Source organism: Gavia stellata, chromosome 7, assembly GCF_030936135.1.
Source record: "Gavia stellata isolate bGavSte3 chromosome 7, bGavSte3.hap2, whole genome shotgun sequence".
In the NCBI taxonomy this organism is placed as follows: domain Eukaryota; kingdom Metazoa; phylum Chordata; class Aves; order Gaviiformes; family Gaviidae; genus Gavia; species Gavia stellata.
In genome coordinates, this window is record NC_082600.1 from 20,437,533 (window position 1) to 20,463,076 (window position 25,544).

General features: G+C 42.3%; 1 protein-coding gene across 2 annotated transcripts in view; it reads left to right on the plus strand.

The window, feature by feature from the left end:
- The window catches only part of FOXN3 (forkhead box N3), a 131,777-nt gene that overhangs the window by 41,225 nt on the left and 65,008 nt on the right, over nt 1–25,544 (plus strand). For both annotated transcript variants that reach the window (XM_059819611.1, XM_059819612.1), the window contains exon 3: nt 19,114–19,178. In XM_059819611.1, the coding sequence (XP_059675594.1) occupies nt 19,114–19,178 (65 nt within the window). The remainder of the gene's footprint in view (nt 1–19,113; nt 19,179–25,544) is intronic.

The following is a 25,544-nucleotide window of genomic DNA, read 5'->3' on the forward strand; positions in this document are numbered from 1 at the left end:
GATCTTTCTTTTCATCCTGACTCATTTCTGCTTTGATTGCCAGAACTCGCTCTGTGGGCACATGTGTATGCTTCAGTTACGTACAGTAATTTTTCATTGCTCTGCTCTTGAAGCATCCAAGATTGCACAGCCAATGGGTCTTGCTAATACAAATGTAAATGTATTTCTTTCTTGGCTTGCTGCAGTATGCATGCACTTGTTAAATTTTCTTTTCATGAGCTTGTATGACATATTTTTGGTATTAGAATCGGTACTACATGGACTTTATTCGTGAAAGTGGAATAACTGTAGTTTACTATTCTGCCCTTTTCAAAGGTAGTAGTCGGTGTCCAACTTTATACAGCTGGTGGTTTTTTGCTTTTGTTGCTTATGGCCTTGTATACCTGACTGCTGTTGCCAGTTGTTTTCTGTACTGCAGTTTTTGACCTCACTGATGGGTTCTCTGTGTTGTCTGCCTGGATAATAGAATCATAGAATCATTTAGGTTGGAAAAGAACAAATATTGCGGAGCTCTTATGCCTCTCACTGCTTTTTTCTGTAACTATTTTTATCAAGATTCCATTGTATTTCCTTCCAAAAGAAATTCTGTTCAAACAGTGGGTTACAGGCTTGATGGAAAACTTCCTAAGGTTGGTTTGGAGAACTAAGATGCTCGGAACAGGCTTTTTTTTGACACTTAACTTCAGTGTTTAGAAGTGTATATAATTCTCGGTTTTAGTCTTGTGTGAGTATGATGGTGGTGTTTTTTAAGACAAGTATGTGAAATCTGGAAAAATTAATTGCATAGAAATGCAGATACTGAAGACCAAGTTATTAAAAATACAGCAATGCTTTAAAATGTCCATGCAGCACTGGGAATTCATAACTGATGGCAGTGCAGGATGTAGGTTCCAGTAAAAGTATATGAAAAAGAGATGTAATTTTAGCAAATTTGGGGCTATTCGGGTGTCATTAATTTTTATGTTTAATCTGGATTAGCAGATGGAGGAAAAATGTAAACAAAAAGGAATTGGATTACATTAATTATGTAATTTTCCTGAAAAGACTTTTTTCCAGGCAGCTGTCTGATCAATGGCAAAACTCTTAACAGCTCCCCAAGTATTTAAGCTCTCTATTAATTGGAGTTCCTTCTCTATATGAAAAATTGTTCTCTCATTAGCTGTTTTGCATATGAAAGATGGAGACGACCATTTTTCTCATGAGATTAAAAAAATAAAACAATTAATTGGAATGAAACAATTTTCTAAACTTAAGGGAATTAATAACAAACAAAGCTTCGGGAGTAGCCAGCTTTTATTTTGCTACTTGCAAGTATAACATAATGTAAAAGGTAGACTTTATACAAACACATTTATTCCATGATGAAGAGCCATAGTCAGCTATATTGCTAAAGCCATGTATAACTTTTGGTTATTAAGTATATTTTGCTGCTTTTGCCTTCAGATGTAGAAATAGACTTGCTTAGATTTGGGGGAAAAAAGAGAACAGAAACTTATGCTGGAAGTGCTGGAAGTGGTCATCTTCTGTCTCCCTGGGGATATTACCATGAAAACCATGCTTTGAAAATGGGGAAAGTTGTATTTTTGAGCTCTGTATTTTGTAGTGATATGGAACAAGAGGTTTAGGAGTTCAGTTTGTGTTGAATAGCACTGCCAAAAAAAAAAAAAAGTTCATTTTTGCCTATTGCTGTGCCAGTTTGTCATCCTCAGTTTGCTACAGTGAGTATGAGATGCCCCTGAGAAGAGTGGCTAGTACTCTGTAGGTGGTACTCTCAGGCACTACAGTTAAAAACCGCAGTAGCAGTTGCTGTCTGATCAGTTAAAACCCCCCAAAACTAACAGAGGAAACTTTTCACAAGCTGTTTGGATTTGCTACTGAGTTTGCCCTTTGGCTAGTCTAAGGCAAGAAAACCATAGTTGGGCTTTAACCATCCCACAGGAGACAGTGGCATGCAGCAGTCTCCAGGCTGGTTCTCAACCAGCTGCCTGAGGACGCTGGGAGCAGTATCTTCTGATGGCTCAGCAGAGGGTTGGTTTTGGGGTTTGGTTTGGTTTTGTGGTTTTTTTCCTTCTTTTTGCTTTTGTTTGTTTTCTGATTTGCAAACCTGTGTTCTCAAGTCACTTACATGCTATAGAAAAGTTTTCCAGTGCCGGGTAAAGCAACAGTTGGGCAAAGAGGTGCTGCATCTCAACTTCATGATTCCTTGGTCTTCACGAGCTTGGTGAGGGAAGGTAATTCGCATGGCACAGTTTGGCAGTCTGCTGCATCCCTCAGCCTATGCTCTAATGCCATAGCAGTAGAGCAGCCTGGGCAGGCACAGGAGTTTGGACCACACTGAAGCAGGCAAACACTACCTGGGGACTCTGACCTAGGGAGAGGGGACTGACGACAGGAACTGATCTTCACTTGCTGTCTTCTGATTTCTGGTATTCAAACTGCAAAGTAGAAAAGGGACGTTGCTTTAATTCTATAAACAAGTTAATACTATCCCTCTGTGAACGCAGGTGCTCGGTTTTCACAAGGATGTCTCTCTGGCTCCATTGTATTGTTGTTGTGAACAGACTTTGACACTTGGATGGAAAACTTGCCATTTTAATAGCACATGAGGAGGAAACAAGCACACAGACTCTGGCTTATCTTTCCTTGGTCACTGACCAGGCGCAAATAAGGAACTTATTAGACTGAATTAATCTCTTAGAGGAAATGGCTTGAAATCCATCTGGTAGAGTGCTGAAAAGCAGACTCAATAAAATCCTAGAAAATTGACCGTAGGAAGGAGTTTTCTGTTGGCAGAAAGCTGAATTGGATGACCTGAGGAGAGTCCTCTGTCTGAAATTCCTGACGCAAAGACAAACAGAAATAAGCGATGGATCCTGAGCATAAGGTTTGCAAACTACATTTTCAAGAGATGGAGAATTTAAATCCACTTGCTCCAGTTGATGTTCTCTAACACAATTCCCTCAGCGAGGTGTTGCGCTGTGTGTGGCTTTAGTGTGATGGGGGAACCTAACATTCAGAGGACGGTAATATGCACAGAGCTAAGCATACTTACTACCCGTCTTAATTCAAAAGCCACCAAGACACTGCCTGATCTGAAGCTATGGTGCAAACGAAGAAAAATCATCAGTAATTTCAGCTCTGTGTTCAAACCTGCTATCGATTTCTGTGACTGGAGATAAATGACAAGTTCTGACTTTGTGGCTGTTGTGTACCCACACCAGTTGTAGAGGGTACTTGCAGTAACAGCCTGCTTTTTTCTCCAGCGATAGTCAGATGCTGGCTGAGCATGCCAGAGAGTATGCCTTTTCATACAGAAACCTTTGGTGTCGTCTCTTTGCGCTAGCAGCAGGTTCCCGAAATCTAGTGAGACCTTGTGTCTTGCGTGCTGGCTTTTGCAGGACTCTCGGCACCTGACAGCCCGTTGAAGAGTTGATCTTTCAGGACAGTGAGGCGAGTTGTATCTTCTTCCTTTTTTAATGCTAGCGTATTCCTCATAGCATACCTGCTTGCAGATGCCTAAAGGCATGCAGTAGTGAATGAGGCTGTGGTTGTAGTTCCAATTGCGTTTAAACTCCAGAGCAGTCCTTGGGGGTACGGTGGAAGCAATGTCTATCTCATCAGATGGAGTTTCTTGTGTTGTCCTTCAGCTTCAGGACAGTAGAAGACACTGTACAATATCTGAGTGTCAAAACTTTATGTGGACTCTTGGTGATGCAGTCCTACCAACCTGAAAAAACTTCTGAAGCTTTTGGCTTATTTTGCCTGAATCAAAGCTCAAGGTTAGCCTTAGGTTTGCTGGAAACGAACATCCATTGGAAATAGCTTTTTTTGTGGTTTTGTTTTAATGCACTCGCTAAATTGGAGTTTCCAATTACAGAAAAACTGATTTTACTTCCAAGTTTGACTGGGAAATGGTCAACACTGATAGTCCCTCAGTAAGAGATGTCCTTGTTCCTTTTTGGCACTACCTGCAAATACGATCATTAGCTGAAAAGTAGCAGGCTTTCTTAAATCTCCTCTTTGCTCATTATTCTTCAGGGAATTGTATTCTGGAATATTTCTTGAACAAAGGCTGTCCTTTCACCACACTGACTCGGTCCTGTCATGTCGATGCATTCCTCAGTGGCAGCATTGCCGCAGTGCCGGGAGGTGAGGTGGGCAGAGCACTTCCTTGCTTCCCTCCTCCTTCCCGCTGCGGCGGAGCTCTGGAAACGCCGGCACTGTCCATGCCGCCCTGCGTGCCCGGCTGGTGGGGCTCAGCCTGGGCATGGTGCCCTGCATGCCGCCTGGCCATCCACGTGCCCAGCCTGCAGATCGCCCGCAAACTTGTGGAGCTCCTTGAGCAACAGTGAAGCGATTCTTTGGCTCTGCAAAGTCTTGCTGCTCATGCTGTGCAATTTAAAGCCAAAATGCTTCCTGCTAATTATTAACAGTTACTCTGTAGGAACGGACTCATTATAGGGGCGCTGAACCCTGGCCCGCCGTCCTTTTCAGCACCTGAACAATGCAAGAGGGAGGGGGAAGAAATGGCGAGCGAAACTGGAGTGCTGGCACCAATTAGTCCTGAGATTAGTCCTGAAAGAGGATTGCAATTTCAAGGCCAAAAAGAGTAGGGAGTGGGTAAAAGGATTTAAAATGAGATTATAGGACCTAAAAGCGCCTTTCTTTTGTTAGGGAAATAATTCAGCAGTTTTGCTCTAGCCAGTGAGACAATCCAGTTTAGTGGCTGAAGTAGGAGATGTGTGTCCTGTTGCTTTTTAAGGTTCTTTAACTAAGTTGATCCTCAGTTGCATTTGTTAGTGCTTCCTGCGAAATCAAAGTGTTTTCAACAAACAAACAAAAACAGGGAGGAAAGCTATTGCCTCATCAAAAGGCCCATTGTTTTTCAGGAAGCTTATTTCTATTCTTTAAAAGGGAAGCCAAGGAAAGGAGGCAGATTGAACTTCCTTTTTTTCTTTGCGGAAACTTTTTTCCTGGTGGTTACTGTGAGACCAGCACCGGAGTCACCCTTTCACCACCCATCCTGCAGATGAGTTTCGGTGCCGTTTTTTGTTTGTTGGCCTGCTCAGAGATGCAAATCAGACAGTTCCTATTCCAATTAAAAGCACCATCTCCTGTCAGTGCCATAGTGGTGTATGTCATTCTCTTCCTCCGGGAGGGAAGTGGACGCTAAGCCTTGCTGCCCTATTGAAAAGACCACGATACGCACTCATGTAACAGTAAGTGTCTGGGGCTGAGGACTGGAGCTTGCTTGGAAACAGCAGAAAAAGCGAGCTTTTCCCCCTCCTGCTCCCTTCAGAAAGAGAATTTCAAAAGGGAGAATTACAGAAGCTAATTACAGACATTGTGGATTTAACAGGAAATACTTTGTTTTAGTACACTAATGACTGCAAGACTGCGTGAAATGGTGACTCTTTCTGCCCTTCCCAAGAGGGAGGCTGTTTCTCTTGGGGTGACATAGACTCAAAAGGTGTGGAGGGATCATGAATGTATCTGTTACCAGCTTGTGTTTTTTTTTCTTTCCTTTACTTTTTCAGTGGAACTTCTCACTGTGAAACACCTATGTAGTCAGGCTCAAAAGCCCTGATTTCAGTTTGCTATGCCCGCAAGTTTAGGGGAGTTTCTCAACATGGAGGAGTAGTGAGTTCTGCCATGCTCTTGATTTCCCTTACTGCTGCATTTCACACGAGCCCTTATTAAACCTGCTTTCATAGGCAAATGCTTATAGTTGTCTTCCAGTGTGGCACTGAGAGGTTAACAGGCATCACCTTGCCATTCAGGCTAGTGCAGCATGAATAATGGGCAAGATTGGGTTGTATGGGGAACATACTATTGGAGAAAACCTCTCTTTTAATAGCGGGGACCTTTTTTCTCTAGACAAAAACATTAAAATAGGACATTCTGCACTCTGTTCTGGGAGCTGAGCTGTTCTCTTTGGACTTTTTTATAAACACGTTTTAATTCCCATCCAAAGCACTTGTTAAATGCTACAGTTTTGTCCATTTTGTTTTGTATTCCATTACACTGCTCTCATATAATCTAGTGAATCTGACCTGCTGCTTTCTAGCCTTCACAACGTATTCTTGAGTCCCTCCAAGAAAAAGAGGAAATGAGAGAGCAAGAGATGACCTCACCAGTAGAGTTCCCACACAAACAGGGAGAAAGGGGGATTGATGAAGAAACACAGGCTCTTGTCCTGTCCATGGGACTTGTCTAAATGGTGTAGTAAAGCTTTAGTTTTGAAGTTGTCCCATGCTGAAATGCTAAAGGCTTACAAAAGAGCCATAAACTTTCTGAAGTAGAATAGACAATAAAACCAGAAAGGGATTCAGCAAAGGGTATGATGTGGAGGAGGACACAGTTTAGGCAGGGGTTAGCAATGAAAGCAGAACGGCAAGTCTTCTTTGTAGGTCAGCAGAAATGGTTTGAAAAGGGTAAAGAGTGCACTGAGATGACAACTGTTTCTGCTGTACCATCCAAGTCCTGCTTCAATTCAAGTCACGTTTCTCTGTGATGTAATATTTAGGCCCAGGGATTTCTAAAAAGGTGGTTGAGCATGTTCCAGTTGAACGGAGGGCCGCAAGTGGTATTTGATGCCCCCAGCAGAGGCAGCTATCTGGATGGTTCAGTGCTGCACATGGCTGGACTTGATGCTTTCCAATTTATGCCTATTTACTGTCAGTCCTTTGTGTGTTGGCAGGAAAATTCAGTGATGCACTGTATATGACACTGAAAAAAGAGACTTGACTATCAGTGAAACCACAACATGAGAATTAACTGGAATGGTTTGGCAAAGTCATTTGTTCCGCTCCCCTCCCTCCCCCACCCCAATTTGACAGAAGTTACATTAACACGTGAAGAAAGTATTTCTGCTTAATTGGTTGTAGTAAACGGATGCGCTATAAATTAATTGCCTCTTTAATGTTTAAAAGGTTATGTCCTGTTCATTTTATGACTGATTAGTATCATTTCACTAGAATGAGCAAGCTTGAGGTCATCTGATGTTTGAAAAGTGTAGTTTGTTACTTTCTGTGATTTGCTGCTTTAGAGGGCACAAATGCTATCTGGGGATGTCAGGGTGTCGGTGTCTCTTTCTAAACACCAGTGAACCATAATTAATTGTTTCCTGTAATCTAACTCATTGATTCTCTGTATTTGAGGTGATCCAAGGAACAGCTTTACTCCAGGGATTAATTACAGAGAGAGTGAGAGTGCATATACGCTCATGAACATATTTTTTGCTAATAACTAATGAGGATTTTTTGCAACCGTGTGGCAGGCATTGACTCAACTGGAAGGAGAATTATGCAGTATCTGACAGATAACCATGCCCATCCTTAGCAGCTCCTTGTGGTGCGTGCAAAGATTGTGTTCTTCGTTAGTGAAATACCTCTGTTTTTGGGGTTGCCCACCAGCAGATGGACCTCCCAGAGCCTCTTGGTTCGTCGAGGAGAAAGCTTGCGGTCTCCTCTGCTGGCTGTTAAACCACAGCTGTTCGGCAAGGGGCACAGAGGATTGCTGGATTGTCATATTTGGCTTTATTCTTTAACTTTCTTGAGCTTTATCAGAAGAGAGTGAATGGCCTAGACTGTCTCTCTAGGTTTTGTGTTTTGGCACAAGGTTGTTACCAAACAGCTGTTTAGGTGTACCATGCGGAAACAGTAAACTTAGATATTTGCAACTTGGTGTGACTTTTTCATGTTCGTAACGATTTTTTTCAACCTTCCCCACGTGAAGTCGCAGTGGATAAACCAGAGAGGTAGAAACCAGTAGCTCATCACAAAAGCAATTGCCTGCCCACCTTCACCTTTCTTCATACAGCCTTTATTTCTACACCTCTGCTTTCTGCTGAGGATCCCAGAGCAAAGAGCAGTGCTTAAGCCCTGTCTTACTGAGTGATGTCTGATTTCTGCACAAACAGCTAAGGAGAAGCAGCAAATGGAGGGAAACATAGACCAGATCGTGGATTCCACCAGGAAAGCTGAGATCTGTTGAAATAACAATGTTGTAAGACAGTTTCTGGAAAAGTAGTCATGTGGAGGTCAGCTTTTCTTTTCCTTAGTGAGTTCCTTCATTCATGCATTCATACTGCAACTTGAGAGAATTATTAGAATATTATTAAGTACAATGTCAGTATCAGTATTCTCAACAAGCTGAACAGCTGTTTGGAGAGGTAAGGTTTAGGGATAAAGATGCACACTGAATTTTATTTCCTGTTACAGGTGGGAGGTTTATTTTTCTCCTAAGATGAAAGTGGCTAAAGATAATTTAAAAATGAGTCAAAATTAAGTCCTCCGAGTATTTGTTTACAGTTAGATTTGCAGAACGTGTGAAATTCATTATTTCATAGCTCTGCTTTGAAAATGTTGAGTAGAAGATACTGGGAGTTGGGTGCCGTGGTTATTGCTACTGTAAAAATAACTAGGAGTGCTCTTGTTCTGGAGATCAGAGAAGTACAGCTCATGTACAGTTCCCACCCACCGTTCAGTGGGGCTTCTTCATTTTGGCAGAGGCTGTAAAGAGGGAAGAGACTTCTGCAGTGTAAATACCTGTGAGGTCGCATCTGCTCAGCCCCTTGAATTTGAGGCTTTGCTTGAGTTGAAGACTTTTCTGGTATAAATGGAAAATTCCTATCTTCTCCTGACTGGATTGGGCTGATAGGATAGAATTTAGTCAAACTTGTGCCATTTGCTTTAAATTTACTGTACAGTGGAGGGCACATTGTAATTCTGCTTTTAATTTCCTCTTCATCCAACCTGAGATATTTGGGATCTGTTTAGGAGAAACGCTGAACTCTTGTAGGTGCAGCTAATGTCAGTCAGTGATGAGGAGCCCTAATATCACAGCAGTGTGGGTTGTCATCAGGGGCCTGGAGCTGGGAGGTGGGGTGTCCGGGGGCTGGTCCTGGTCTGCCACGGTTTACTGGGTCTGTTGGACGTATGTTGTTATCTCTGTGTGTATGTATTACTTTCTGTGAATGGAAATGGTATCTGTGTAGCTCTGTGGGTGGAAGGATTTATCCAAGTTGTGTCTCTACAATGCTTCTGAATGCAAAAAATACTAGATTCTTTTCCCTCTTTTGTTAAATCTGTAGATCAAGAAGACTGCAAGGTGAAATAGCCTGGTGTTTGGTGCTGTAGTTTCATGTGTGTGTTGGTCTGTCCCTCCCCCATCCCTAAAATACAGCTCTGAGTGCTTCAAACTGAGTAATCACAGAAATGTGAATGAGTGAAAACTGACAAATTTTGATACTAATTTTTTTATGCCTTAGCAGTTTATTTCTAAAAATGTATCTCTAAGGATGACTTGATATTTATGCATTAAACTTTTGTGTTGGTGATAGAAGCATCCACAAACTGTCTATCATTCATCTTTTGAGCACCTTGCATACTGTGCAATATGATCCTCAGCCAGATGTTCTGGGGGATAAGAGCGTGACCACTGGATGCAGGACTCGTGTAGTAGATACGCATGAAGAGGTAGAATTGAGATCAGTCAAAAAATGTAATTGCAGCTTTCCAAATACATGAGTACTTGACTTCTGTTTTGTTATTATCGTCATGTTTTCTGCTTTTATGTAACTTTCTGACATGTGCATCGAAGAAGTTGGTATATGGCCCAGTGACTGCAAATCTCTGCACGCTCCTCTGCAGCAGTGCTGCAGAGCCTATAAGCACATTAAGCTTCCTAGGGAAAAATACCCTCAGCATCTGGGAGAGGTTAAATGTTCCAGGGGAGAGGTTAAACATTCGTTTTGTCCTCTGCTTCTGTAATTCCAGAAGCCAGATTAGTTCTGAATCATCTGAACCACATTCATTCAAGATTAATGAGAAAGACCAAGTATGGAAAATTTCAGCTGGTAAGCGCCTTGGCTTTGAGCAAGCGGTGGAGGGGGAGCTCATACTGGCAGCAGCCTGCGGGTCATGCTTAGTTTTGAGTTTCCATAGTACTTAAATTGGTGAAATGGGGAATCGCACCATATTGGATAAACAAGAATTTCAGCAAGCGACAAGAAGCTTGGGGGAGGGGGGTACTTAAAGGCCTCCCCTTCCTTTTTCCCATCTATTTCTGTTTCATTGGAGATCAGATTTGCCCTTTTGCATATGCACATGTTTATAACTTTGTGCATGTTCAAGGTACATTGGTATCTTTAAAATTAACAAGCGGTGTATTCTCACTAATGGGTGACAGGTTGTTCTAGCAGAGATGTGCATATAGTTAATCTCAAGTCTGACTGACCGACAGGCCACGGTTAAGCAGTGGTTAGAAATGTGAGTGGGAGCCTCATGTAGAAAGTATTTATGAAATCCAGGCAGGTCTACCAGCAAAGCTGTTAGAAGTTCTGCAAAAATAATAAATGGAGAATTCAGGACTAGAATGACAGAAGTCAGCTGGGTGACCTTAGGCTTTTTAAAAGTTTAATCAGTTTCAATTTGGGAGAAATGCTTCTTTTAGCAGAGCTTTACAGTGTTGTGCCTGGGTGGCAGCTCTGCGGTTTCACCGCAGTTCAGTTGCTCAGGTGGTTGGCGTGGAAGTTCTCTAGAGTCTTGTCTGTGTTGTAGCATTAACTATCAAAGCAGACTCTTTACATCAAGTTGAAAATGAAGGTGAGCCTAGATACAGGCAATTGGTAGGACTCATTTATTTTCTGGAATCTGAGATTAAAGACTTTTTTTCTTCCAGTACAATTCTAATCAAGTAAGACCAAAAAAGAAACAAACCTCTTCTTCCCCCTCACTTGTTTTATAACAAACGAGGGCTATCGTCGGAAAACTGCAGTGCTCTATGTCTGATTTTGTAGAGTAGAAGAGAATCAAACTTCTCCTCACTGGCCAAGTCAGCGTTTGATGCTGCTACGGCCCAAAAGAGGCCACGGCCCTCTGTGGTCTCAGAGGCCAGTGGCTGTCCGTAAACAGGATCTTCTATTCATCTGGGCTTCAGGGGACGACCTGTGGTGCCTGCATGAGCTGGCACGGGCACGCTCTCCGTAGCACATGAGCAAGTTTAGATAACTCTGAAGTTTCCCCAGCCTGGTGACCACTGGTTTTTCATCCAGTGGTAGATAGTCTAGGAACCATTTAATAGCAGTTACGAAATAAGGAGAAACACAGCACTACAGCATGTGAAGTAACCTGCAGTGTTTTTCCTTACTTCAAAATCAGGAAAGCAGGAACAAATAACAACCCATGCTCTAGAAGTGAGCTGTGGTGTTCCTTCTTTAACTACACGCACTTCAAAAGACTGTTCCCTCACCTGTTGTGTTGTTAGTTAACAATTCTTTATTCCTCCAGGAGATACGTAGACTATGTTGGTAAGAACTCATTCCTGGTTTTAACAAAAGACGAAGAGTAACACTGAGACAGAAGGGATTAAATGACTTGCCTGAAGTCACTGTGTGATTCAGTGGTAGAGGCAGAATTAGAATTGGAGGCTGATAGCTGGCATCTCCCAATTCCCAATGGAGACAAATCTTTTATAATTGAAAGTAACGTGGGACAGTTGTCTCACCATGAATTTTCAAATATATCTGGACTTTTTCCTATTTGAGTATTCAGCCTGCAATTATAATGTGTTCACAATAAATGTGTTAAAATATTTAAAAACAGATTAGTAAGAAATTTGCATTTTGCACTAAGGCTGGCATACTTCAAATAGCCATCTCTTTTAACAACTGTCTAGAAATCGTTATTTTTTTATTTATTTAAAGAACAAATCCTCCATTGTTGTCCGTAAATGTGTATTCAGCTCTCGGCAAAGACCAAAATTCTGGCTGAAGGCTGCAGAGTCTCACCAAGAGGACAAGAAGGCTTCATATATCACGTCAGCAGTGAGACGGGTCTTTTGAGCACCACAGCAGAGTCATTGATGGGCTCCAAAAGACACATGACCGTGTTTTTCACTACATTAGGAATTACCCTTTTTATTTCTAATTCTGGAAATTTGAGAAGGTTTTCTTATTGTAATTTTTTTTTTTTTTCTTTCTCTCCCCCTCTCTCTCTATTTTCTTGCTTAATTACTTACTGGAAGTGGAGACAGTGACAGGAGAATAGCTTTGGCTATTTGGAGAACGTAAAGATTTAGCCAACTTTCCACTTCATTCTTCAAAAAGTAACATTAAATTTTATTTTCAGGTGTTCTGTTCGTGAATAGCTTTCCTGAGCAACTTTTCTTTTGTCTTTAATAAAAATTTAGATGTAATCCCTCTGGCAGTCGTGTCATATAGAAAACTCATTTAGAGTGCACAAGACATCAAAATTTTATTATTCACTCAAAAATGTGTTAGACACCCTAGAGAAACCAGGAAAGACTCCATCTAGGAGCTTAAAGTCTCGATCCCACATGTCGCAGTAAGTGAGAGATACCGAGAGACAATAAAAGAGAGAATTGTAGAGGAAAGAGAAGCATTACTAGAATATTAGATCAGCCTTCATAAATGAAAAATTAGTATTGTGAATTCGTAAATCTCTTTAAGAATAATGTTTTGTCAGTTCTGGAAAATTCAAGAAGATGGAGCAATGGATTTATGTATTTAAAATCTCTAAAGTAATCAGTTTTCATCAAAATCAGGAAATACCTTAACACGTACCTTCCAGATTTTTTTTTTATGTATTGTCATTAGCCCAGGTTAGTAGAGGTTTTTTCCCTTTGATTGGAGAGGACGCTTGCTTGCCTGTTGCTAGGTGATTGCTAATTGTGATACTAACTGCCAGCAAGCTGCTGGCAGGGATTATAATTTTTTTTTCCTTTTTAACAAAATGCAGGTCTCAGAGGTGCGGTGGTATCTAAATGCTTCTGAATTGCTCGAAATACATAATGGGAGTGATGACTTCTTTAATGCAACTATGGTTATGTACCCAGGTGTAGAGTATTAACCCCTCTTTGCAGTGCAGTAGTCTTGTTAGCCCCCATCCAGTGATGGCATGAAAGTTGAGTGTAGAAAACGGAGCTGATATGACTATAGAAGGATCTGAGCTCTCCGGTGCAAGCAGTGAAGAACTGACAAGCGTTAGAGGAGTCCTCAACCAGAATGAGATGCCGTCTGTCCCGTGTTCACTCTGCAAGCTCGTGGTGGTGTGATTTGGACTGAATGACCTCCTCCCATGCCGTCCGACAGCCGCTTTGCAGACCTCCTTTGTGGGAGCCAAGAGGGCTGCTCGTTGCCGTAGTCATTAATATTTCTTATGCCTTACACAGAGTGACTGCAGTAAGGAAGTACTATTAATCTTCCAGCATCAAGGGTTGTTGTATTCCCACAAAAGTATACTTCTTAAGCTTTTTTCTCAGTTACCACCCCATCCTAAATTTGCTTCTCAAGGAATGGTAAAAATTACAATCTTCCAGGTTAGTTGGGCATCCATTTATATACCTTATTTTAGCAGTCTGAGTCCAGCTTGTATGTAGAGCTGAATGTACTTGTGAAAAGCATCATTCCCTGCTGCCACTAGATACAGGGTTTCATGGGCTCCAGCCAGATAAAGGCACCTACAGCTATTGTTATCTCAGCAACTTGAACATAAGAATTAATGGTGGTTTAGTTGCTTTTCAGAAACTTTCGGAGGTGGATGCATGCGCAAGATGCTCCATTGGTTACTCTTTGACAAAATGGTTTATTGTTTCTAGGTTTGGTGTCCTTGATATTTCCTTAAGCTCACTATTTGTCGGAGGTGTACGTGAGACTTGCAGTGAAATGTTTTGCACTGTAGATGGTTGGTAATGGAGTACCTACAGCGCGGGTGCAGCGATGCCTTCATTCCGTTCATCTGGCAGCTGCAGCTTCTGCTCCCGGGAATTTTCAGTTATATTTCTGTCCTGATAACTGCTGTCGACCCTGGGGCAAAGGGTGGTGATGGCAGTGAATTCGGTGCTCTCTCATCCACTTGTTCTGCATTACTGGGAACTTCCTGCGCTTGTCAGGAGAGCAGGAGTTTTATTTCTTCCTGCTATGCCTTTTTGCAAAATCCATGGGCTGAACTGGATGTAGAGGCACTTCAGTCAATCATCTTTGCTTGTGTCCATCGTTTCTGCCACTGAGAGAGATCCTCTCCACAGAGGGGATCCCCTGTGTCACTGCAGCCTGTTTGTGGTCTAGCAGCTGTTTGCTTACTGCAGGCTCTGTGCTGGGTATATTGTGTGCAACAGCTTGTTAGCTTACAGCTGACACTATACATCTTTCTACCTCTTACTGAGCTGTCCTGCCCTGTACTCCTAGCTTTCCTGAGAGTCAGGGTGTGCTTTGGCACCAGCTATGCCCCAGTAGCTGAGCCCACCACCTCTTGGCCATGGTGGGCTGAGCTGTGTGTGGAGCATCTTCCCTGCCTCCCCGCTGAGCCTTCCTTCTTTGGGCCAATAGCTCCTTGCTTCAGTGGCCTCTGAAGTGTGTGTTCGCGGGGGCTGTTGGCTTGTTTGTTTGTTTCCCCCCCTTTCTGTGTCCTCCTGCTTACCATCACCCGCTGGACATATTTGATAACACAGTCATTGGCCTATATTTATTGCCTGCCTTCTGTGTTTTCATCATCCCTTAATTGTGGCGTGTAGTCCCACACAATTAAATTTGTTTTGAATTTTTAGTTGTTTGGGTTTTTAAAATCTATTAATCAGGCTTCTCTGACAAAGAGGCCTGTGTGAGTTTTTGGCATAGTTGTGAAATACTGCAACTGTGTGAGAGAATTCATACCCTGGCTTTTTTTTTAGCGCTTGGCTTTAAGAACTGCAGTCTCCTTGCTCTAATGTGAATTCCAGAAGACAAAGGATTTATATTTCCTTTTTTAAGTCTCTTGAAGCCTACGCACCTTTTAAAGATTGTTATAAATCTGTGGCACACGTTTTGGTAGAAATAATTAAGGGAGGGGGGGCTCACATGCGTTATTGCTTCTGTATGCCCTGGGAGCTCTTGGTTGGGCTGGCTGGCTGCCACGAACCCTCGCTGACTGGCCCGCCAGCCTTCACGTCGGCCTGGTTTCCAGCACAAGTGGTGGCCAAATCAACACATTCACATGGAATGTTTCAGATTTCAGCAAAGCAACATTTTCCTATGGAAAAGCCTTCCCTCAGAAAAATCCCTGCTAGCCCTCTGTCAGGCGGCTTCCCATGCCTGGGGCCCTGCGGCACAACAAAGTTTCCTACTGGTTGTGTCATCAGAGGAAAAACAGTTCATTGCTTGCCTTGAGCAGAAATCGAGTCCCACTTACCGTTAAAAATTGATAGCGAATCCTTGGGAAAGACTGGGTTTGATCAGGGGTGGCTCCTAGTTCCAGGTATCTCATTTCACCTGAGCAGATGCTCACAGGTTAAACACCGTTGGTTGTCAGTTCTCTCAGCTGCTGGTTTTCAGCAACTGTCTGAATACTTGATTTGCTCCCTGTGGTGGTGCACGGATGCCGTAGTGACAATGACTGCTTCAGAGAGAGGTGAATCCTGCACTGGATGGACGTGAACTTGCACCCCCAGATCCTGTTCTATGCATTTGCTGCAAATACTGTTGCAGTCTGGATATCCCTTTGGCTGAGGGTATGCTTGAAACAACAGTATTTTCTGCAAGTCAAACCAACAGTCCTCGACAGGTAACTCTTCGTGTTTCATATGTCATCTTACCCATAAACAATACTAATTCATGTTCTTTCAAGCTGTTATTTTGAAATCTCAGCTCTTTATGATTGAGCCAAGTCCGTCTCCCCCCTCCCCAAGTGTCCTGTGCTCATCTGCTGCTGGGAGTTAAGTCAGTCCAAACCTGTGCATAACAAAAATGTATTACGCCTCAAGTTTCTTTGCAGTGATATAAAAGTTCAAACTACTTACTGCTTTTCTTCTAGTAGCTGTATGGGGATTTATTAGAAATTAAATATTACTTTAGTCAGTGTGTTTAGTTGGTAAGTTTGGGGAAAAACTCTGCCCTCGATAATGCTAATTGCATAAATATTAATCTCACAGCATGTATGGATTACAAAAGAAATTTCTAAAGCCACATTTTGCGTTTTGGTTTTGCCTAAGTACAGAATATGCTGTTACTTCCACAGAAGAACCAGCCAGTCTTCTCCAGTAGCTTACAGACTACACCGAAGAATGATTTGTTTGAAAAAACCCCTGGGATGGACAAAATGGTTTTTTGTTATAGATGGTCTTTAGAAGAATGAACTTCTTCAAATGGTTTCTTAATCTGGAACAGGGAGAAAGCAGCTTTTGAACACTTTAAAGTGAGAGATAGTTTAACTCTGTTATTTCTCAACTTGAAATATGTTTTAATAATTAATACCATCTGAGACTACACGTGCAAAAGTTTGGGAACAGAAGGAGAATTTATCCAACACAGGTCAGGCATAGCTAAATTTCAGCAAAGCCCTGCAAACACAGAAGTTTGTTGTTTGAAAGGCTTGACCAGTCGCTGTGGTACATTATTTACATGCTTGAATTCTTTAGCTTCCTTCCCTGGGAAGGCACAGTTAATATTCTCAGTTCATGTGGGCTTGTGCCGAATCAGATGGAGTTTTTTATGAGAGCCTTGGGCCTTTTTTTCAAATTGGAAAATAAGATAAATCACTATGGCTTTGTTTCTCTAGTGGAGACGTTTTGTCTATTCAAATATATACACTTTTCCCTCTCCTTTCTTTAACCCTCTTTCACCCACATACAGCCATACAGCCGCCTGGGAGTAAATTTTTTGTATGGCTTCATTTCAGAATTTCGCCATTTTTTTCTCAGGCTTTTGAGAGGCCTATACTTGCCATACTGTGATTTCTGTGGCAAAGTTGTACAGTATGAAGACTGTGCTACGGCTTTCCACTTGTAGCTTGATGGGTCCTGTCCCAGAGATTATCCTGGACTGTGATGCTCTATAAAACTGTGAGCCTGTCCTACAGGAGTGTGAATGCCCTCAACAGCTCTTGACCTTCATGTGAGTCGAGGAGCTACACTTGAAGAGCTGGCGCTTACTATAAGGAATGCAAACAATTGGTTACATTAAGCCCTATGAAGTGACTGCGCGTATTCAGACAAGTGCATGCCCCAGCACACTCCAGCACTTACGAATGTAGACCTACTTAACTTCTTTTTGGTCATTTTGGTCTCTCTCTTTTTCTCTCTCTCTCTTTCATCTCCCCTTTTTGTTCAGGAGTATCGAAGGTTTTTATTACTCATGTAATTGCTTTGGATCCTTTTACACTCCGTATTTTAACACAGCGAAGTTTTTATATGTTAACACAAGAGCCTCTGCAGAGTAATTGTAAAAGCAGTGTGGGTTTTATATATGGCATTTTATCAGAACTTTGCTTATGCTGTCAATGTAATAGACAACATCTGTTTTCCATTTCATTACATTTTCTGTAGCGGTAGTCAACTCAAGAGGAGACAAAAGTAACTTCGAACAGAAATGGCGTGTGGGGCTTTGTTCACATTTTGCATCCAAAGAGGAAGGTGGATTACCTGAAAAAAGCAGAGTGCCTTACAGTAATCTTACTGAAGGATATTTAGACCCTTGCTTTTAATTTCTTCTCCAGTTTGGGCATAGGGCAATTATTTATATATTGATAGCATAGTTTCATGATACAAATTTCAATAAAATTTTGTGTATTAAAATACCTATGATTGTCTTCAAGCTTTAGAGGACTTGGAAACCTGTTTCATGACTACAGGAACGACCCCCTGCTGATCTGTCTCTTCCACCTGCCTTGACAACGCTGCAAGAAATCTTTTCCATGTTTTTAGTTATTTCCCCTAGGTACTGTGCTTTTAAAATACTTTAAAATACTCAGGCTGCGCCTGAGCCCTAGGATGCGATCAGTAAACTCCTACAGGTAGTGCCTCTTCTGTCGAGGACTCCCCACACAGCAAGAGCAGCGGCAGCAGCAGCAGCGGCACTCTCGCTCTGGGCAGCACCGCCTGTGGATTTCCCTGGGGAGAGCGAGCAGTGCCGTACTGGAAGGAGGGACACGCGTGGCCAAAGGTCATCTGCACTGTTAAGAAAAGAGCAAGGTTATCTTTTATGCCCGGGAAGTGTGGTCCTTCTGCTGGCAGACGTGGCTGTGGGGCAGCTGCCATAGGGAGGAGAGCTGTTCCGGTGTGGTGGTGTCGGTGCAGCCGTCCTCCGGTGCCTTTGCAGGAGAGGAGGGGCGCCGGCAGCCGTCAGGCAGAGGCTCCCCTCTCCTCCGGCTTGCCAGCACCACGGGTTGTTGGAGTGGGTGCTCCGCAGTCCTATTGCCCGCAGCGCCATGGGGCTGCTCCGAGGCAAGGAAGGAAATGAGGTTTAGAGGATCATACCAATGTTTCCTCCTCTTCCTGCTCTTCCTTTTCCCGCATTTGAATCCGTTCTTCGCTTTCAGCCGCACCGGTCACAGGAGAGGCCTCTCAGAGGCCATTACCTTCGGGCAGCCTCTGCGCAAGCCGGAGGCGAAGCGGACGAGGGACCTGGCGGTGGCCCGAGTTCAGGGAAGGGCTTCGGTTCAGGCGGGCACCTGCGTGTGCCAGGCGACCGAGGGCCTGCCACAGCCACCCCCCGGCCGGCAGTCTCGCGGGAGCTGCCGCGGTCATCAGGCACGCGCGCAGAGCAAAGACCAAGCTTCATTAATTCTGGTGCTCGCGGGACAGCTCGCTGAGCTGTGTGTTTTCTGATGTGGTGAGGTGACCTCTGCGTGCGGGGAGGTTTGGTGGGCGCAGCGCTCGGGTGGAAGCACAGAAACCGCCCGGTGTCTGGCCGAGGTTTTTCTGGGTTGATGCGTTAGCTGGGGTAGCGCGTTGTTATGGCTGAGTAAAAGCCATAAAGCATTTGGGTTTTTAGCAGATGGCTTTGGGAGTAAATTTTGCTGTACTGAGAATTCAGTAAATATTTTTGACATTGATTTCGTGGGGTTTTTTTATTATTTATTGCAAATTGCTTTTTTCTCTCTTCCTCTAAGAGAGTGTGGGCATGTGCTTTGCTGAGGAGGTTTTTCCTTGTGAAGAGAATGTGAATCTCAAATAAAGTTTGACCTATTTTTAACATGAAATTTTAGACCCTTGCTCGAAGGCAGAAATGCCTTGATGTTACATTAGCTTTAAAAACAAAACGGAATTCATGCAAATAGTAACTTATAATTGTTTAATGTAAATGAGATTTTCTTTACACTTATTTCTTATTACCTTTAGCACATCAGGTCCACCCATTTGGCCAGGAAGCACCTTTTTCAAGAGAAATGGAGCCCTTCTACAAGGTAGGTGATGGATACTACATCTTGGAGTAGCTGTTCTACTTAACAAATACCTTTTGCAAATTACACAGCTTTTGTAATATTCACTGTTAAGAAGTAACCAAATGTTTTTTGTTTCCTTTAACCTGTCTTCTTTATTGCGCATCTGGTGCCTTTAAAATGACGATTTACTACATACAGTGAGTGTAGTCTATGAAAGTTGCTGCTTTATTTCTTTCCTCAGATTATTAATTTGCTGACTAAAGTATGGCACGGGGTGGCTTTTGTTTTCCCTTTGTGTGGATAAAGAGTGCCCAGAAGGAAATGTTCCAGGAACACTGCTTTTAGCTCTGTGGATGAAGCAAGGTTGTTGTTTGAGAGAGATCCTTTCTTTTACTCCCTAATTGTGCTGATAGCAAAATGTACCTGAAGGTGGGTAGCAGTGCTGTAGTGGGGAAAACAGTGGCAGAGTATTTGTCTCAAGAAACTTACCATGTTAAAGGGTGCATATATCCATAGAGAAATGTTAAATATCTTATTATTTCCATTGGATGGACAATATAAACAGAAGCTATGTGACTGCAGTTTTGATAGGTGAAGATTTTCGGTCTCTCTTACCAGACTTTTTAAAGTCATTATTCACTGCTGAGTGTGTTTATATTTCTGTCATTGACTACATAGAACTACCGTCGCTCTTAATGGAAGTGTCTTGGGAACACAGAAGGCTGTTTCCCCAGAATGCATGCATTTGTCCATGGTGCAAAAGTAACTTACACCATTTAGGATGATTTTGTGGTCTTTGCAAGTATTTGTCCATGAAGTGTCTCAGTTTTGTGTTCCTTCTTATGGTGCCAAGAGTTTTCTGGCCTTCTTTCTGGCAGAGAATGCTGCATAATCACCTAGGATGGAGCCTTACTCACAACTAGGCTCACAAGCAAATAATTGGCAGGCAGTACTGCTCACCTTCAACACCCCAAAGTAATCCAGCATCTGTATTTTACCCGAGAATATTTTTCAACTGATTCCTTGCACGTATCTAAGAATTTGCATCATTCTATTATCTAATACCTATGCTGAGATTTGTTCAAACAAATTTTAAATACACTAAAGCATTCAGTTTATTTCTTAACACTAGGAGATGGTATAAATTGTAGAGATTGACAGCTTTTGGCTTTAGTCTTGATAAGAGAGATCTGCTACCTTTGCAGTCCTTCCTAATGGAAGAACTAGACTTTTTAATTTTTTTTTTTGTAAGGAAAAAAAGAAACTATTATGAATGGATATGCTGGATTCATTTTCAGTTGTTCAACAATTCCAATTTTAAATATGTACCTGCATATATACAATCTTTGTAATTTGAGTTCATAAGATGTAAACTACTCCGTCAAGTCTGTATGGCACAAATGTTTTACCTCTTCTTATGATGCGAGATATCGAGGAATTAATAACAATTATTTTGTAGTCCTTACTATCTCAATTGTTGCTTAAAGCCTTCTCCCAGTAGAGTACACTGTTCTCCACCCATCATCCACCTCTTTGCTGCTTCTGAGTGTCTTTTTCCAGAAGACCTGCATAGAGGAATGGTAGCGGGTGCAGGGAGGTGTGAGATGAGAGGGTGGAGAGGTTTGTCGAATCCTACCTTACATGACCATCTTAAGTCTCTTTTTCCAGTGCTTATATCCAGCTTAATGCAAACAGGAGAATGAAAAATTGGCTCAATTATCGGTTTCAAGTTATAGTACTGCCTTTTGATTGGCAAAAGTTTAGGTAACAAAGGGATTTTAAATTTTTTTTACTTGATAAATGTCTTGCTACATTTGAAAAGAATGTTCAGTGCGTGTTATAGACAATTATACAGAATAATTCTGAAATTTTAGTAAATGTGATATTCATGTGCACTTGTCACACCTCATTTCTTCTGAGTTGTTAAGGAAAATGCTCTTCTCTGGTCTGGGGAATGAAGAGAAAAAAATTCCACAATGTAAGTAGTACTTTTTTTAGCCAAGAAAGACTTGTAGATGTTCCTGGTTTCCATTCATTTTATACCTGAACTATTTGGCAAAGTAATCTTAACCATTGTAAAGCATTTAACATCTCTCTCTCTCCAGAGAAAGTGACTGAGAAACCAGTTATCTGTGTGCCTCAAAATAGCAAAGGAAGAGAAAGGGAAGCTAAAAATCATTGTAGCTATTCTGCGTCCTTAATGTCTTTGACATAAGCAGGATTAATTCTCTGTTCCTTTCTGACTGTCTTTGCTGGTAGTTTGTAGAAGAATTTTGAACAAAATATATATACGTCTTTTTGCCTATGGTTTTATTAGATGTGAGATGGCTACCTCAGTTTCTTTTTTGAGGATCATGGTACTGTTGTTCCTAGCATTAACTCTCTAATCAAAACAAACGAACAATAAATTTACTTCTTGTGTTGAGTAAGTCACCTGCTCAGGTGCTTTTTGAAATGTTGAGCTCCTTCTCTAGGTGAGGATTGCTCCTTATATTTTGAGCTCTTTGGTCCTCTCATGAAGTTGCATGCAGAGATTAGTATAGGTAGGACCTTCAGCCTTACCAGACTGATACCTTCTCTCAAAACTTGTACATCTGTGGAGATTGCTGCATTCTAGCCTTCAGGATTCCCAGATAAAACAGGCTTTTGCTCTTACTGCTTTACTTTTTCTATCAGTTTTTCTAACTTGTTATTGTACATACTGTGTTTTTGTTTCAAATCACGGCTTAATTTTTTTAAACCTGTTGCACGGAGAGCCTTTGTTCCCACTGGTTTTTCTGTTCTCAGCTGTCATAACACAGCCATTTTTATTTAATAAAACGTGTGACAGGAAAAAGTCTTTATGGTGGAAAAAATTTAGATGTATTCTAAACTCTTCAGGAACCTTGTGCTGGGTGAGATAGGTGGGGACATAATCACATTAACTTCAAGACCTTGAACCTAATGCATCGTGTTCAGATAAGGTCAGTTTCATTGCCTCTGCTCTGGTCTTGTGTATTAATCTCATGGTATAGACGTGAGGATGCAGTTGCTCACAGATCAATGGTAATAATAAAACTATTTTGCTCTCAATATATGTAGCATTCTCCCTCAATAAATTAAAAATACATATTCAAATTAACTTTTAGCGGCAGTCATATAAATTCCAGCTGCTGAGTGCCACCTGTAAGATGTAACTGGACTGTGGAGAGGTTTGGTTTTGTTTCTTAAAGATACAACTTTCATTCTGAGGAAAAAAATACCGAACTTACTACTCTCTTTTTGTCTTATTTGCCCTCATACTTTAATAAACTAAATGCGATATATTACTATGCCTTCTCGTATTTAATTTGTTCTGTCCTGAGTTGCAAGGAAGCATACGTAGAAGGTGCTTGTGGGTGTAATTACAGCTGGCACGGAAACAGAGCACTGTACGGTGAAAATGGTGATCTGATAGGCATCTGCTGTTGCTGCTGCAGTGGGAATTGAAACAAGAATGCAAGAACTGCGGGAATTGCCCCAGAAGATGCAAGAGCCCCGTGACTGGGCAGCAGCTGACATAAAGCAATGCCTCCTGTCTGGTTTATGGCAAGTATACATCTGCCAGGCTTGATGCCATTCTTGGGTAAGCTTCCTGAGTTTCTGGTCAAAGCCTGGAAGAAGCACGCCCTCGTGGTAGCACAGTTAGTGATTCTTCATCATCCTGGGAAGGAAAGTGAACCTGGGTCATCCAGTCCCTATTGCTGTTGGAGCTGAAAACGGAGACAGCCTTCATCACTGTGACTAGATGGTCCACATTGGATTGCTGCTTCCAGCAGTTCCTGACCAACTCTAGAGATACAGTCGTGATGCCTGCCGTGCTGTCTGTTTTCTTGTGTGAGCAAGGTCCTCCACTTCCTCTTCTGATAATCAGTACAGTTTAAATCTGCTGCCTGTGGATGCTCAATCAAAGATACGAGCTCTTGCTGCAGAGATCCTGCAGACCCAGACTCACACCTGTTAACAGGATTGCAGCAGTCAGTGAACTGAATTCAGACTGCATGGCTTTCCTTTGAAGCCGTGATTCTCTTTGAATTAGAATGGAAAAAAAAGATTGGCAAAAATCCCTTCCCATTCGCAGAACACAGGAGGGGACAAGTGAGGAGTCGCATGTGGCCTCTGGTCCCACTTGGCTGAGGGAGCCTGAGAATGGAGGTATTGAGGGATTGTCTTCCCCAGAGCTCACAAGCTGCTTTGTTCTCTCTCTACCATCAGCTGCAGGGAACAGGCATCCTCATGTTCCAGAACAGAGCAAGCGATAGGATGCTTACATGGGGATGGCTTGGCCTCTTCTCTGGGAGAACACTGTATGAGACACTTTCATCGCTGGCTGATGCTTCCAGCAGCCCATGTGTGATCTGTCTTGGTCCAGCTGCCATGGCTGTAGCTGGCACCACCTGTGAGGAGCTTTGGCAGGAAAGAGTTGGAAGACACTGTCTTCACAGGGTCAGGTATCACCAAAACCAGCATGAGACAGTAAATCTGGAGTTCGTCGCAGGTTAGAAATGGAAACTCTGGGCACTGCTGCTGCAGGCAAGGTATCAACCCTTGATGCCCTCAATCTGAAATGGTGCCTTTCATGTTTTGGTGTACTGGCATCTGGTATCTGACCATAACATGAGACTTTAAGGAAATTGCTAAAGCACACGGATCACTTTATTCTTGGATGAGAATGGGAATTTATTTGAGAGAGCAAGAAAATTGCATCCCTAATTCTGAAAGTTCATTTTGTACAAAATGTGGACAGACCAGACCTGAGAAGTCCTACAGAAGAAGATAGGGAAGCAGCTCATTTATGAACACATGCACACATTTGTGCAGAAATCTTTTTCTTCTCTAATAAGCATGAGAATCCTTGAAATGACCAAACAGTTCATTTAATCCATTGTCCTTTGAGTAATTGTACAAAATGAGAGAGCAGGTTTGGGACTTCATATTTCCAAGTGTTAGCTATTAATAGAAGCGCTTGCTGAGGTGGAAATAAGGCAGCAGGGAAGAGGCAGAAAGGGGGCAACTGTTGCTGGTTTCCTTTGTGAAGGCTAAATTAGAATCATCCCTCTTACAATGAAGACATCCAGCCTGTGGTTTTATGTTAATAGTGACATTAGGATAAAAATATAACAACAGTAAGGACCGGTTTATTTGGACAACGAGTACTGCCCATGCCAGCTATTCAGTCTTTTCTCTGGAGAGGTTTGGGAGGAAGATGGAAGTTGACCACAAATTCACAAAGCGAAGACTCCTGCGTGCGTGCAGCCACACACATTTTCTCGCTAATAACGTGAAAAATCAGGATGTGTTTGTCAGCACCTGCCAACAAACACCCGAGGGCCCCTGCAGGCACAGTGGGCTTCTTTCTTCTGGTGGAGTTCAGTTCATCTGCTCTTTCCACTGCACAAGCAGGACAGGTGCAAGTCCTGGGGGAGCGGTGCAGCCCGTCGTGGGACGCAAGGTATCTGTGCCTGCTGGTGCTAGCAAGGGTGAGGAGAGGAGGAGCAGGGGAGAGCTGAAAGACAAGAGGATTCAGTAAGACTCGTGTGCATTTAACTTTCAGAATCGCATGTCTTACACCTCAAAAGAAAACCAAACTTGGAGAGAAATGCTCTGTTTTCTTCTACTATCTAGAGGTGCAAAGAAAAAACAACGTGGGAAGGTAGTATGTACATTACAGATAATTTAGTATTATATAGTACTTAAATGTCACGATGACTATAAGAAGAAAGGCCAAAAGTGATGCAAGACCGTCTAGCCTTAGGATTGGTAGACTTAGGTGCTGTGATCTATAACACAGCCTTGTGCAAGACCCTTATGTCCGTATCCAACTAAATATTAGTTTCCTAATGCATATTTGGTCATCTCACGTTCCCCAAGAATCTAAATACTTTTTTAGCTTTGGGGTTATAATTCCTTGGTTTTCTGCTCTGTGAAATGAAGATGATAATGGTGCTTCTCACTGACCAGAGCTGTCAGTCTACAAAATACTGGCTCTGTATTGTATTCCAATGCTCCATTAATGGGAGAACCTTAAACAGGGGGAACCTAACTGTAGAAAGCAACAGTGCTGTTTGTTAGCTTTTGCAGGGAAGTGTGGTTTAGGTTTTGGGGGTTTTTTCCCCCATTGAAGTTTCAGTTAAGCTCCTTACTCTTAGAGGTACACTTGGAAAATGACTCTTTAACTCCATAAATGACTGTTTTCAGAAGAGCACCAAACCTGTTGACTTCACCAAGTTTTCTCTTCAAATTTTGCTTCTCCAACCTTCAGTTCCACCCTTGTTGAAAGCTGTGGTGCCAGTCATGCTCTGTGTTTGCTGGTGACTTGCCTTTAGTCAACCTATTGAATTAACAGCAAAGCTGCTGTATCTCCTTGTT